At 36.6% G+C, this 15,956-nt stretch overlaps 1 protein-coding gene across 2 annotated transcripts in view; it reads left to right on the forward strand.

Moving 5' to 3' along the window:
• The window catches only part of Hpr1 (THO complex 1-like protein Hpr1), a 311,940-nt gene that overhangs the window by 107,812 nt on the left and 188,172 nt on the right, over positions 1-15,956 (forward strand). For both annotated transcript variants that reach the window (XM_090391220.1, XM_090391221.1), the window contains exon 6: positions 1,949-1,997. In XM_090391220.1, the coding sequence (XP_090247346.1) occupies positions 1,949-1,997 (49 nt within the window). The remainder of the gene's footprint in view (positions 1-1,948; positions 1,998-15,956) is intronic.

Genomic DNA, 15,956 nt, shown 5'->3' on the forward strand with positions numbered 1-15,956 from the left:
GCACCATAAAAACACAATTCAGTCAATCAATCAATGATAGTGGGTGATCCTTGGTGTTTAGGGACAGCAGTTTCATTTCCATCTGTTGGTTCTAATGTCTCTTAGTGCTTATTGGACTGAATAGTGGTTCTGTTGAGGATTTGTTGGTCTTCGGAGACCATCATCCTATAATGGTGGTGCCTGGCTCTGTTCTCGGATTGAGTGCTGCGTTTTGGAAACAGTGCAGCCATTTCTTCTCCAGGACCATGGAATCTTATTACACATGCATCCTGAGCACACCTGTTCATAGTCTAGGTGCTGCCAGTTATGATCCGTCACCCACTCTTACATTGTCTGGAATTGTTAAGTAAGGAAAAGAGAGAGAGAAATGATACTTAGTGGATACTTCCCTATATCCGAAAGCTGGAGAGTTGATGGAATGTTGAATCACCATCCAAAATCCAAAAAGTCTTCCAAGACAGACTAGCAGTATATGGTACAATGTGAATAACCAGAGATAATGACCTGCCTAATCTTGAATGACACATCAACTGACTAACTAATTATCAGGCTATCATGAATACCAGAAAATCAGATACTCACACGAGATATGGAGAGCTTGCAAGATGATTTAAATAAGCTGTCAGTATGATTTGAAGTATACTGTGTTACTTGGAATTTCTCCATTGTCCTTCAGTATTTGAACTTTTTATGACACAATTTATTATATTGTCTGTTCCCAAAGATGAAAATGAATTTCATATGTGTGAGCTTAAGATAATGGGTATCAGTTTAATGTGGAGAAATGTACATTTACACATTTTGGGATAAAAAGATTTCAAGCTGAATACGACACTGATGGAACTGTGGTCCAGGAAATAAATGAAGCTATGGATTTTGGGGGTGGTAGTAGATAGAGTTGAAGTTTAGAGGGCATATTGCTAAGGTTGCCAAGATAGCTCATGGGATTACTTGGCTCTTGAAGAATACACTAACAAGCGGAAACAATGAAATTGTTATTCCTCTTTATAAGGCATTGGTACATCCACATCTGAATTATTGTGCTCAGGTCTGGTCACCTGAGTTTCTTGGGGATGAGTAAGTAGTGGAGATGGTCCAGAAGCACATGACCAAGATAATGAGTGGTCTGTGGAATGCTCCCTATGAGGATAGATTGACAGTTTGCAGGCTGAGAAGTTGGCTGATAGGCACAAAAAAGAGGGGATATGATTGAAACATTTAAGTTACTTGAAGGGTTTTATAGGATTAATGCAGGGCAAGTGTTTCAGCACTTGGCTAGTGGAGCAGTACAACAGATCATCCTCTAAGATGACCTGTTGTTCTGCATCAGTAAGAGTGTAATTAACCTCCCCCACTGACTGAAGTGATGAAACACTCCAGATACTTTTGGATTTTTCATGGATCAAAACATTATTGGTATTCTGCTTTTCATCATGTAATTATCCCCCTCCTGCCATTAATCTCTTAATGGTAATTGTAGAGACATTAGTGGATTAACTCTAACGAAGCAACCTTTGTGTCGTTGCTTGATTTTGAATACAATGTGTTACTTAGAATTTCTTCATCGTCCTTTGATATTTGAACTTTTTGTTGCACAATTTATTTTGTCTATTCCCAAAGATGAAAATAAATAATCAACCCTGAAATAACCACAGATCAGAAAATAAATTTCATACCAATCTCATACCATTTTTGGTTCAGTTATCAAATTATGTACTACTGTGTTATCCTTACCTTCAAAAATATACAGGTATGTATGTGTGTCATTAGTACTTTGTGTAATAAAATTTAGTTAGTAGACCTATTAATTTTTAGCTTATAGGTTGGAATAAAGTGGCAACCTGTTTTCATAAAAGCTTTATTATTTTCAGTTGATCATCTAATATCAGTGTCATTTTTATTTCAGAAAATCCTAAATACTGCAACATATTTTTATTTTCTGTTTCAGGAATTGTTTTATAAGAACTGTAAAAATCAGCTTTTGAGATCTTGTAATGGTAAGTATGCATCTGAAATATATTTAATAACTTTTTTTTTTGTTGTTGTTGTTTTGTTTAGAGATATTTGTAATATATTGCCTAACAGAAAATTAGTATCACTTCGAAGCCTCATGGTCCAAATATTCATTGCAGGAGTTCGAACGCTCACAACTACAATATCATACATAAATTAAAAATACCTTATTAAAATACTCTGGATTAGAGATAGATGTTGGAAGTTTTTCCAACACAAAGTAACCTTTTGGCTATTCGTATATGGAAATATGACTTCTGCATTACTTCAACTTAGGCATCACTTCTGGGTCTGATTCCCACTGATGAGACCTCAGTAAAGGTCAAAACCAGTTTTGGGTAGTGACCCTTCCCATAATGTATAACATTATACATGTCTGTAAGGATGTGCTTTACATTATGGGATACTAAGGCAAGTTTTAGTATCCCATATCTCTCACTCTCTGTTCAAATCAGAAAATTTATTTTCTGATTTGAAAATAAATTTTAAATAGAGAGTGAGCAATGATGAGGTTCTTAAAAGATTCAAAATGAAAAGAGACTATATGGCTAGTATCCAAAGAAGAAAAATAGCATTGCAGGACATTTGATGAGGGGTTCTGGAGAGCTTCCCAGAATGGTATTGCAGGGGGTGGTGGAAGGAAGCAGAGGAAGACCCCGACTGTAATGGAATGACAACATCAAAGATTGGAAGGACAAGAATCTTACAGAAGCAAGAGATAGAGAGGCATGGAAGCAGACTGTTCATCAGCTGCAACTCTCTTAAAGAGGAGGCCACAGGATTAGATTAGAAGGCAAGTGATGTGAAATCATTAGCTTCAATATACAAGTTGCCCAGTCCTGAAATTACTTCTGGTGCAAACTTTGTTTCCTTACACTTGGATAAAGGATTAAACCAAGAATATAATTTCTTGGAATCTTTAATTTATAGTATAACCAAGTGGGAAAACTTCCAACAAATACAATATCATACTTTGCATTGATGACATTCAGTTTGCAGCACTCACTACTCACTCTCAATGTATTCCACTTATTCACCGTGCAAAAAAATCTCCTTTTCACTTTCTTACTTACTCTGTGCAGTTTCCAGAGATGACCTTTCATTCTACCTCACTTATTATCCTGTGCAATAATTTCTTACCAACTCACACCTCTCACTCCAAGCTCTGCACAGATTTTTCATGCTCAAACTCACATGCCCACAATTCCAGCTTATTCAAATCATTTCTCAAGTACTGCATATCAGCAGCACTCCTGATTACTTTACCTATTTTTGCATCAGCAAATAGCTGTATATCACGTGTCAAATCCTTCCCCAATGGCATTAACGTTCAGATTGAATAACAGTGTACCAAGGACTGAACCTCAAGGCACACCACTGGTTACCTTGAATCTTGCAGATTCACCCCCCGCCCATACACATATTTTTGATATCTGTCAGTCAGCATGCTCTTATTATTTTTATTATACCTCATTTATTATCCTGTGCAATAATTTCTTACCAACTCACACCTCTCACTCCAAGCTCTGCACAGATTTTTCATGCTCAAACTCACATGCCCACAATTCCAGCTTATTCAAATCATTTCTCAAGTACTGCATATCAGCAGCACTCCTGATTACTTTACCTATTTTTGCATCAGCAAATAGCTGTATATCACGTGTCAAATCCTTCCCCAATGGCATTAACGTTCAGATTGAATAACAGTGTACCAAGGACTGAACCTCAAGGCACACCACTGGTTACCTTGAATCTTGCAGATTCACCCCCCGCCCATACACATATTTTTGATATCTGTCAGTCAGCATGCTCTTATCCATGCCAATAGTTTATAACCCAATCCCATATTCTCCAATTTATGCAATAATCTTCCATGCTGTATTCTATCAAAAGCCTTAGCAAAATCCAAAAGTATCATGGTGTATCCATTCTCCTTGTCTCACTCAGTGGTAACATTATTATAGAATGTGAACAAGTTGCTGAAACATGACCTTCCCTTAGTAAACTCATCCTGTTCATTGCAAAGTAGAGATTCTCTGTCAACCCATTTCGGTGTTTGCACCACTCTTGTGCAATGTGATTACCATACATTCTGTCTACTTCTGCAGAATCTTCCCTGTTCTGAGACTCAAATTAAATAGCTTGGTCAAAGGAAAAGCCAGTTCAGCTGAACACTCTTTTAGCATCCATGCTGATATTGCATCAGTTCCTATTGCAGAATTCATATTCAGTTTGTGCAACAGCTCTAGTACTTCTTCCTCATCTGCATGCGTTTCTTCATGGTGAAGAGGTAGTGGTGAGTTCAGTGTTCTATATACCAGGTTGATATCTTTTAGCAAAATGATTACTCATTAGAACAATCACTTCTGCATCAATCACCTGCATACCATCTGCATTCAGTAGAGTTATTCTTTCAAATTCATTCTTACGCTTACCTGCGGCATATTGATAGAATTCTTTTGGGTTTTCTTTAACTTCTAAAGCCAGCTTCTTTTCATACTCAGACTTAACTTTCCATACAACACTTTGTGACTCTTCTGGCTCATTGCTTATAATTATTATAGCTGACATCACCCTTATGCACAAGGTATTCCTTCCACATTATCTTTTGCTTATGAATCTCTTGCTTAATTAGATTGTACATTCATTTCACTCTTACTCTATTTATTCTTTGAATTCTAGGAACACATTCTGATATCACATCATTTAAGTAGTTTTTAAACACTTCCCACACAATGTTGATATCCTTCCCGTCCAACAACTATGATACCATGCCACAGAACCCAGCATACTCCTCAGGTGGTCATAATTTTCTGTTTTGTAGTTCAGCATGTAACCTTTTCAGAATGGAATATTCATTAACTTAGCCACTTCCCAAGTGAGCGCTGCATGATAACTGTTACCAACCAGAGGCAGAATAGTCACGCCATGAACTGAAACCTCCTTTGACACTATAATCAGATCTAACACTCTTTGACCGTGGGTTCTTTGTGTCACATACTGCTTGAGGAACTTGTCTCGCAACAGCTCAGTAAATTCAGTTTCATTCTTCTCATGTGATTTCATAGCTATCCAATCAATGCTTACCCATTTTGTAGTAAGAAAGTTATAAAAAACTAGGGGAGTGATCTGGTGAAAGAAGCAATTGATGGTAGCATGAATGTAGTACAAATGTGGTGAATGACACATCATAGAGTAGTAAGAAGAGGAAGATGTAAAAGACATGGAACAGTAGAACTTAAGTCAAAATGGTAAAGAAGCTAGCATGGAAAATATAAACACAAGTGAGAACATTAGTAAAGAATTGAAAAACATTGAGATGTGTGCATTTACAGAAGAGATTGGTGGTTGGAGGCGAATGAAGGAAGATAGCATTGGTCGATGAGTTAAAGATAAATGATTGCTGTGGAATAGTGGAAAGTAGTGAACTGTTGTATGGGAATTCTGTGATGAAAAATGTAAAAATGGAATAAGTGTCAAAAGTATGTCTGAGAAGTGCAATGATAGGAAGAGAAAATGAGGCTTTGTAGAGGAGAGGATTGAAGAAGAGTTGATTGTTTTAGAAACAAGTGATTGCTGGAGACAGTGAAGCAGAAGTGGTGAGAGGGAGAATTGTGAGTGCATTGTCAAGATAAGATAGTAAGTAGTTGAGAAGAGCAATGATTAGGAAGATAGGATATGAAAGACTTGATGGAAGAAGTGAGAAAGTAAAAATGGTTAGTTTATTACTGAGATGTGATATGATAGTAATGAGTTAATAAGGAGGGAAATGATCAAGTATTCAATGTGCAGGCATATAGAAAAAAACAGATGTAAGTTTCATGCTAGGAAATATTTGTATAAGAGGGATAGCCTGCATTCGAATGGATTTGCATCAGGTGCCTAGAGAATTATTTATTGGAATGAGATGTAATGCTGAGAATAAGGAAAACTAGATCATCTTGGGAGGGATGCTGAGAATGTGTATGTAAGGGGTGGGGCTGAAAAGTTCTGATAAACACCTAAAATGCGGTTCTATTTCATTTCCTTCATGGTGATTATCATGACCTTTCAGCACACCCTCATAAGTTCATCTAGGATGTGTATACTTAATATTGATAGGAATGTCAGTGTGCAGGGTGATTTAAACTATAATGTCTATATATACAAATGCCAGGAGCATCAGAAACAAAGTGGTTGAGTTTGTTCTTCAAGGAATAAGTTGTAGCCTAAAATTATTGGGATTAGTGAAATCCCTCGTTGAGGCATATCTTGTAACACCAGAATTGAGTGTAACGGATTACTAAAGTATTTTTAGGAATGACAGGCAAGATAGAAGAGGAGTGGGAGTACTACTAGTGATATCAAATGACTTGAGTCTACATAGGATAGAAACACGTGAAAGCAATAATGGTAATAATGTTCTGTGTAACAGTGAGTTCAAGGGCTATCTGGTGGAGGCTAACAATGGTGGGGTGTTGCTATAGATATGGCAGTTCATTTGCTGGGGAGTAGACAAGTAATTATTATGAGTGATTTAAATTATCTAAATATTGATGACATATCAAAGAAAACTCATAAGAATGAAGGAGAATTTGTTGAGCTGTTGCATGAAAACTTTCTCAAGCAGCATGTGAAAGAAGAAACTCAAGGACAAAGAATGTTAGATTTGATCATAGCATCTTAAGGTGTCACAGTGAAGGATGTGACTATTTTGCCTCCAGTTGGTGACACTGATCATGGAATACTGACCTGAGAAGTCGCCAACTACACGGATGTTCCAATCAGGACAAGTTATATGCTGAACTACAAATCTGGAAATAATGACAAACTCAAGAGAATACTATCTTTGGTTCCATGGTATCAGTTGTTGAATAGGAAGGATATTGACAATGCATGGGAAGTTTAAATCATGCGGTATCTGAATGTGTCCCTGGAGTTCGAAGAACAAATAGAATGAAGTGAAATTGATGTGCAATCTCATTAAACAAGAGATCCATAAAACGATGATGTGGAAGAAATATGCTGAGAATGACTGAGAGGAGTTATGAAATATAAAGCTCAGGCCAGAAAAAGTTAAGAGTATTGTATGAAAAGCTAAGTTGCAAGTGATGAGAGCTCAGTTATCAAGATCTATCCACCTGGTGTATGCAACATAGTGTACTATCATTACATTGGATGAAGAGATAGAGGTACATGACAAGGAAGTTCTAGAGCTGTTACATAACCCATATAAGAAGGTGAAAGAAGAATTGGAACAGATGGAATATCAGCATGTGTGCTAAAGGAATGTTCAGCTGAACTGGCTAGGACTTTGACATGTTTGCATAATTTGAATTTTATCTCAGGAAAGACTCACAGGAATAGAATTAAAAATGCATAATAATCCCAAGGGTCAAAGCTGTATAACTGAGAGGAGACCTCCACATAGCCTTTAAAGGAATGTGGAGAACCAACCAGGGCTTCTGACTTAATGCCCAATCCTCACCTTCTCGTGGTGCGCCCTATTGGGTATCTACTTGGATACTGAATGAACGAGGATGGGCTGGCAATTTGGGATTTAGCTGATCAAATTGTATTCCTATTGGTTAAACCAAAATAAAAAATGATGGTACAACACGACAAAATTTCATGCTGGCTGGGGTGTCGCCCGGTTAAACAAGGCCCCGTTGTTTTCGCCAGGGAACCAGGGCAAACAATGAAAAGTCAGCTACTGGAACAAATCTGAAAACACACCCCAACTCAACATCACCAGAGTTAAAGATCGGTACTATCAACATAAGAAGCCTGAATGGAAAGAAATGTAGCTAGCTGAGGAATTAGATAAGTACCAGATAGACATAATAGGGGTGACTGAAACAAAAAAGACAAAAAATGGTGAGATCTTCCTGAGCAATAAATACAAAATGTTATATTCAGGCAATAACAATGAAGGAAAAGAAGGATTAGCCATAGTATACAACACAAAATACGAGGCTAATCTTCTTGAATGGCAGTCAGTCTGGTCTCAAATAGAGTAATGTGGGCAAATATGAGAATGGGGAACTGGACAATGAGACTTATTTGTGCCTATGGTCCCACAGAAGGTTCTACTAAGGTAGAAGTGGAGGAATTTTTTGAGGCTTTAGAAAAAGCAACTGAGACAATGAAAAAGGAAAAGTTAGTCTTTGTTGGGGATCTAAATAGCAGAGTAGGAAATGATTGTCAGACATACAAAAATATTTTGGGAAAATTTGGAGAAAAGAGCAAAGCTAATAATAATGGCAAATATCTGTTGGATTTCTGCACAGGACATGGACTGGTTATTATTAACACCATGTTCCAACATAAAAATGTGCACAAATTCACATGGAGAGAAGAGGCTAGGAATAAGAAAAGTCTCATTGACTATGTTATTGTTGATAGGAATGTTTTCTCCCTGGTAAAGGACACCAGAGTGTACAGAGGATATGAACTTGGAAGTGATCGCTATTTAGTCTTGAGCAGGATAAAATTGAATTTCATATTGAAAAGAATAACATGTAAGAAAGTTTTAAAGCGAATAAAAGCTGAGCAGCTCTAAGATGTGAACTGTAGACTAACATACACAAAGATTATTGAAGAAAAAATTAGAGTTTGAGAACAGGAACCAAACCTTGGAGATTCACTGGCAAGCCTTGATTGATTCATCTAGAGAGGCATGTGGTGAGGTTGTCTGCAAGGATAGAAATATTAGAACTCCATAGTGGACACAGGAAGTTAAAGAGGCAGTGAAGGAAGAAAGCATATCAAAAGTTCCTGGTAAATAAGTCAGCTTGTGCTCTTAGAGAATACAGAGACAAATGCAAGAATGCAAAACACTGTGTAAAACTAGCTAAACAAAAGTCATGGGAGAACTTTGGCAAGAACATAGAAAATAAATATCAAGAAGGTGCAAAATATTCTGGAAGTTGTTGAAGAAGCTTAGGAATGGAGGAAAGAGTACTGTAAAAGGAGTTAGAGATAATAAAGGTGACATGAAAATGGGAGAAAAAGATATCCTTGAAGTATGGAGTAATTACTTCTAAAAACTGCTAAATGAAACAAGCAGTGATGACATCACAGTGGTAAAAAAACACTGACCAGGCATGCAGTCAGGATTACATATCCATACTTGAAGTAGCAAAAGCAATCAAAGGCTTGAAATGTGGAAAGGCAGCAGGAGTAGATGATATTCCACCAGAAATGCTGAAATATGGTGGTATAAGAGTCTGACAGTGGCTGTATTGCACAGTTCAGAAAGCCTGGACAGAGGGACGAATTCCCGATGATTGGAGTAGAGCTCTCATAGTACCCATATATAAAAAGGGAAATAAAACTGAATGTGAGAATTACAGAGGTATTTCCCTACTGAGTGTTCCTGGCAAGATCTATGCAAGTATACTTGAGAAATGGTTGAGAAGAATTGTGGAAGAAAAGCTTGGCAAAGAACAAGCTGGATTCAGGCCAAATAGAGGCTGTCAAAATCAGATCTTCACTTTATGACAAATAGTTGAGAAAGCATGGGAATATAACAAAGATCTGTATTTAAGTTTTGTCGATTTGGAAAAGGCTTATGACAAGGTGCCAAGAGAGAAGCTATTCAAAACGCTACATTTATATGGTGTCCATGGGGCATTATATCAAGCAATACTTAGTCTTTATTTGAGTTGTAAGTCAGCAGTTAGAATTGAAGGAAGTACAGGAAGATGTTTTAATGTTAAATCTGGTGTGAGACAAGGATGTACATTATCCCCTCTGTTATTCATTATCTATATGGATCACATTATGAAGGAAAGTGGTATTAAACATGATATCAAAATTGGAGACGTTAATGTCAGCTCTTTGCTTTATGTGGATGATGTTATACTTCTAAATAAATCTGCTAGAAGTCTGCAAGATTCTCTGACTAAATTGAATAACTGTTGTAATAGATATGGTATGAAGGTCAGCAGTAAAAAGAAAAAGACAATGAAATTAGGCAGAATCATTGAAAATGTCAACTGTTTTGTGAATGGAGAACTTGTGGAACAAGTAAAACATTTTAGCTACTTAGAGACGATTTTTAGTGAAGATGGTAAATTAAATATAGAAATAGACAACAGAATCAACAAAGCTGGTATGGTAGGAAGTCAATTGAATAAATTTATATGGAGTGAGAGAGAAATTAGTCAAAACACTAAATTAGCTGTATACAAGACAGTGTTCAAACCAGTTTTAACTTATGGATCTGAGAGCTGGGTCAGAAGCAAAACACTTGACCAAAGACTAGAGACCGTAGATATGAGAGTCCTGAGAAAGATTATAGGCATGAATAGATGGCATCAATGGCAATATCATATTAAAAACGAGGATATTAAGAAAGAACTTGGCATTGTCAGCATCCAGGAATGTGTTAGCAGAGATTATCTCAGGTGGTATGGTCACTTAAACAGAATGGGCGAAGAAAGATTAGCAAAACAAGTGTTCTCTGCCAGGTTGGCAGGAAAACGAACCAGAGGAAGACCAAGATATAGGTGGATTGATACGGTACAAAGTGCCTTAGACGATAATATAAGATCTGATAATGTTGGAATCTTGACAAGTAACAGACTGATTTGGAGGAAAATTGTAGATAGGAAGTTGGTAATGATGTAATTTTTTTTCATGTAGTACTATCATATCCTGTACATCCCTTGAGGGTACATGGCAGGAATTTGATGATGATGATAATCCCAAGGGTGTGGTGTAAATGTACAAGGATGGTGTAAAGACTGATGTGTCTAACTATCCACCTCTCAGTATCTCTGGAGTTAATTGTCAAGATTTTAGAGAAGCTGGTAAGAATTTGCATACGAAAATGGGTGGACAAAGAAAATATACTATGCAAGGAACAGCATAGGTTTACTAAAGAGATATAATGTTTGAGCAATTTGCTCGTATTTTATAATAATGTTATGGCTGAATTGGATAAAGGAAACGGATATATCAGTCACCCACTTATTCAACAGTCAATAGTTTATATTCCAATCCTGCATTAACTAGAGAATACGGGATTGGAATATAAACTATTGGCTGTTGAATTAGTGGGTAACTGATATACACATATTAGAAAGTGGTGTATGGGGGATGTGAATCTGCCAGATTTAAGGTGACCAGTGGTGTGTCTCAGGGATTGGTTCTTTGGATCATTGTTGTTTAATTGATACATTAATGATATTGAAGATGAGCTGACTGATCTTTGGTTGTTTGGTGATAATGCAAAGATAGGCAGAACAATTAGAGATGCTACTGATATACAGTATTTATAGAGTGATTTAAATAGGCTGGAAGTGTGATCAAACAATAATAGTTACTAATCCAATGTTCGTAAGTGTTGGTGAGATTATTGGTGTTATTCTAGAGATTTTGCAGTTATGGTGGATAGAAAGTTGAAGTTCAAAGGTCACATTACAAAAATTATAAATACAACTCACAGGCTAATTGTGATGTTCAAATGAACATTGACATGTAAGTATAGCGAAGGCATTTTACCTCTTTACAAGTCCTTGATATATCTGCACTACTGTGCTCAGATTTGGTCTTCTGGGTCTCAAAGGAATAGAGAAGTTGTGGAAAGGCTGCAGAGAAGAGTTACAAAGATTATATTGGGATTATGGAATGTAGATTACGAGGATGGGTTGTGAGTATGTGGAGTGCAGACAGAAGAAAGAGGGATATAGGTCTATAAACATTTGAGAGCTATGGTTTGATAAAATTTTTCATTATAAGGAAGATGGAGAGAGGACAACAGTGCATCCATATAAGTTTGCATGCAGTTAAGAAAGAGATATTTTTCTTTTCTGGAGCTATCATTGAATGGAACACTTTGCCTGCTGAAGTAGTGAGTGCATCTAGTGTGAATGAGTTTAAGGATGTGGGTTTTGCAATATGGAGTATGATGTGACGTCATCAGCCTCTATATACAAGTAGCCTAGTCATGAAGATAATTCACATGCAAACTTTGTTTGCTTTCGCTTGGATAAAGGATTAACAAGAATTAAATTTTTTGGCAAGTTAAATTTAATTTGTAATCAATTGAAAATATTTTCTACAGGAGAAAGTTCCTATCAGTACAGGGAATAATAGGAAAAAGGATGCAGAGTGAGTTTGCAATCATTGGTGTGATTGAGGCATCATTAATGGAGGATGATGCATATAGCAATATATGGCATTAAAAAAAAAAAAAAAAGATGGAAAAGATGAAAGAGTAGATGGGTTATTACTGGTGATCTTAGAAGAGTTTGTCCCCTCCATGCAGAACTTGTAGCATACAGTGGCGCTAATGGTTTTGAGGTCTTTTGGTATGAGGTTGAGGTAAGTATGAATTTTGGATAATTAGTGGGGGTGTTATTACCAATGAGGAAATGTAGAGGGAGATATTGTGACATGTTTAGACCAGATAAGACTAGTGTGTGACAGAAGGGTGATAATTGGTGAATTTATAGTATCAGCAGAGAAGCAGAAACGACATAAGGAAATTGAGAATGTATGTCCCACATGTTGTGGGACACACAAGTTAAGGATTTAATATCATCTGGCACAGTGATAATTGAAGATGTCACTATGATGTCAGAACTGGGGGAGAGTGATCATGTGGTTTTGATGTGGGAATGGCTAGGCAGGTACAAGCTTCACAGAACAAAAGAGATGTATGGGATTATAGAGTATGATACCATGATAAATTAAGGAAATAGACTGATGAAGATTAATTAACTTAAGGAATTCACAACTGTTAAATTGATGTTTTTCTTACTTTTTATATCTTTATACTCAATTAATTGCTTACTTAAATCTATCCTTTCTTAATTAAACCTTCTTCTATCAAAATCCTATCGGCTGCTCTATTGTTATATATTTATCTTTCGTTATTTATTCTTTCTTCTCTTACTTTAATCTTATTTTTATATCTAGGATCATTTCCTCTTCGGATACTGGCAAATTTATATTTTGCTGCGCCAGCCAGTATCCTATAGCAGAAAAGATCCTTGCTTAGGGATACAATACTAGAGTCTGAAGATTACCTACACAATACCTTATTTTAACTGCCGTATAGATTCAAATTATTGCAGCCGTGACCTAAATCTATATTTTATATTCACTCTCTAAATCCTTCCCGCTAAAATAGGTTCTATTTTTGGGATATAAAGTAAACGATGTTAAGTTAAGCATATTCCTTTCAGTAGTATTACTCGTAAGAACAAAACTAATAACCATTCAAATGTTACTGAGATACTAAATTCTACTTTTCTTATTGCATCAAATTAATCCTGTCACATACAAAATTACAAAAAGATCTCTTCTAAGCAATTCTTCTTACTCACAAATGAGGTTAACTTTCTGATTAGAGACTGTTCACAGAGTTCCTTAGAATAAAGTTCTAAATTCCACAATCATAAACAATCTTCTTTCTTCTAATGAACATTCACACAAAATTAGAGCAATTACACCTTACCAACTTTTTCCGCGTTCTGCACCACATGTTTGTCTGGATATTTCTCATCTATTTTGGCTGTCTATACACCAATGTAGGGGTTACACTATCTTCATTCTTTCTTCTGGAAACAGACTCAAAAAATCTTTGCGTTTCAGGAACAACTCGATGGGGCTTTTCAGCGATGGCTTGATTCTGCTAGGACTGGAATTTTTACCTTCAGCTTTGCATAGAATCCAGCTTCATTTCTTTACGAATGCTCGCTGCCCGACATCACAGACTTCACCTCCCCCCCCCCTACGCGAAACTGCCCGCCAACTTCCGAACCACCCAACAGGAAAATGATACGACAAGAGATCAAGAGAATGCCCTGTGTTCCAGGCTCAACCCCCTTTTATACTCCTATAGAGTGCCCTCTTTTTCAGTCCCTTTTTGCATACGATCCTTACTAATTTCATCCTTTGGCTTATCCTTCGTTTTTACGATGCTGATATACTCAGATTCATGGAATACATGGTTACGTGATTTTCCGAATAAGCTATACCCGCCAGCATTACGCTGTACACGTGTAGCTTTAGGCCTTCCAGGAATTAATACTTAACAGCTTTATGATGACTCACAATAGATTTTACATAGCTTAAGTAAGGCTTAAATTTAATTCACATTATCCCTCTTTTTTAAGACATACAAAATGCAATCTCAAATTAATCACAATAGCTTAAATATAAGGTGCTTAAATAAAGAATACAAATTTTTACATAAAGTGAGGAAGTTTCACTTTTAATTACAACTGATGTGCAGGTATTTCTCTGTTTGCAATTTTTATATGTTAGACCTTAAATGAATGATTTCTTTCCAAGTTTCCTTCATTTAGGATCTAACACAACGTACACTAGAATATAAATTAAACTTTAATATATATTTCCAATATTTCGGCAATGTCATGTTGCCATCTTCAAAGGAACTTACAATAAAGACGTGCACGCAGGCACTACACACAGTAAATGAGGACGAAGCGAGGAAGCTATTGTTTCTCCTAAAAATCATGATGGCGCCTCCTAGCTGGCTATGTAGGTATTCTTGGTCATTGGGCTGAAGGTCTCCTGATGTACGTCTCCCAAATTTGGACAGTCTATGCAACCAAATTTGTTGAGGTTTGCCATGTTTCTTAGGGCTGAGGCTGATTCCCTGAAAAGTCTTTCAAATATGGAATCAGACATTTCAAACATGGAATCAGCCTCAGCCCTAAGAAACATTCCAAACCTCAATAAATTTGGTTGCATGAGACCGTCCCAAATTTGGGAGACGTATATCAGGAGACCTTCAGCCCAAAGGCCAAGAATACCTACATAGCTTGCTAGGGGGACACCATCAAGACTTTTAGGAGAAACAATAGCTTCCTCGCTTCATCCTCATTTACTGTGTGTAGTGTCTGCGTGCAGAATAAAGAATACAAATTTTTATGTAAAAATTTGTATTCTTTATTTAAGCACCTTATATTTAAGCTATTGTGATTAATTTGAGATTTCATTTTGTATGTCTTAAAAAAGAGGGATAATGTGAATTAAATTTAAGCCTTACTCGTCTTTATTTTAAGTTCCTTTGAAGATGACAAGAAATATTGGAAATGTATATTAAAGTTTAATCTAATTTATATTCTAGTGTATGTTGTAAATTCCTTAAGTTAATTAATAGTCATGTATAACCAATGTATAAGCCTTTCTACGAGAAAGACTGATGAAGAGCTCTGGCTTGATCAGTTGAAGAGGAGAGGAATCAGCAGTGTCTGGGAGATGACCTGAAATCAGTTACGTATGACAGTGTCAGATTGCATTCCTAAGGTTAAGAAGATAAATAAAGTTGGAGTGAAATAGACGAATTATGGACTTATAGGAGCATCCACAAAGCAAAACCATAGAAACTTGTATGGTTGTCACTAGAAATAAAGTAGTGATTATGGAGGGGGCGTCACATTGCAGAAGCAGTATTGGAAATATTCAGTGAGTATTTTTATTAGTGTATTTCATGTAGAGGGATTAGCCAGAAGTGTTTAATAATAATAATAAGGAGGAGGATAGAAAACTGATAGTTCAGGAATGGGAAGTGTTTAGAATATTAAACCTTGATATTAAGAAGACTGTAGGACTGGATAGGATATCACTACTTATATTATGGGAATGTGCAAAAGAGTTGGCACTGCCAACTCTTTCGCACATTGTTAGTTGTTCAGAACAATTCTGGAAAAAGGAACACTTGTGGAAGGGTCAAAGCTGTATAACTGAGAGGAGACCTCCACATAGCCTTTAAAGGAATGCGGAGAACCGACCAGGGCTTCTGACCTAATGTCCAATCCTCACCTTCTCGTGGTGCACCCTGTTGGGTATCTACTTTGATACTGAATGAACGAGGATGGGCTGGCAATTTGGGATTTAGCCGACCAAATTGTATTCTTATTGGTTAAACCAAAATAAAAAATGATGGTACAACATGACAAAATTTCATGCCGGCTGGGGCG

The sequence above is a fragment of the Typopeltis vanoorti genome, chromosome 4 (assembly GCF_054136105.1).
Source record: "Typopeltis vanoorti isolate ZY-2024b chromosome 4, IOZ_Tvanoo_1.0, whole genome shotgun sequence".
NCBI classification, from domain to species: domain Eukaryota; kingdom Metazoa; phylum Arthropoda; class Arachnida; order Uropygi; family Thelyphonidae; genus Typopeltis; species Typopeltis vanoorti.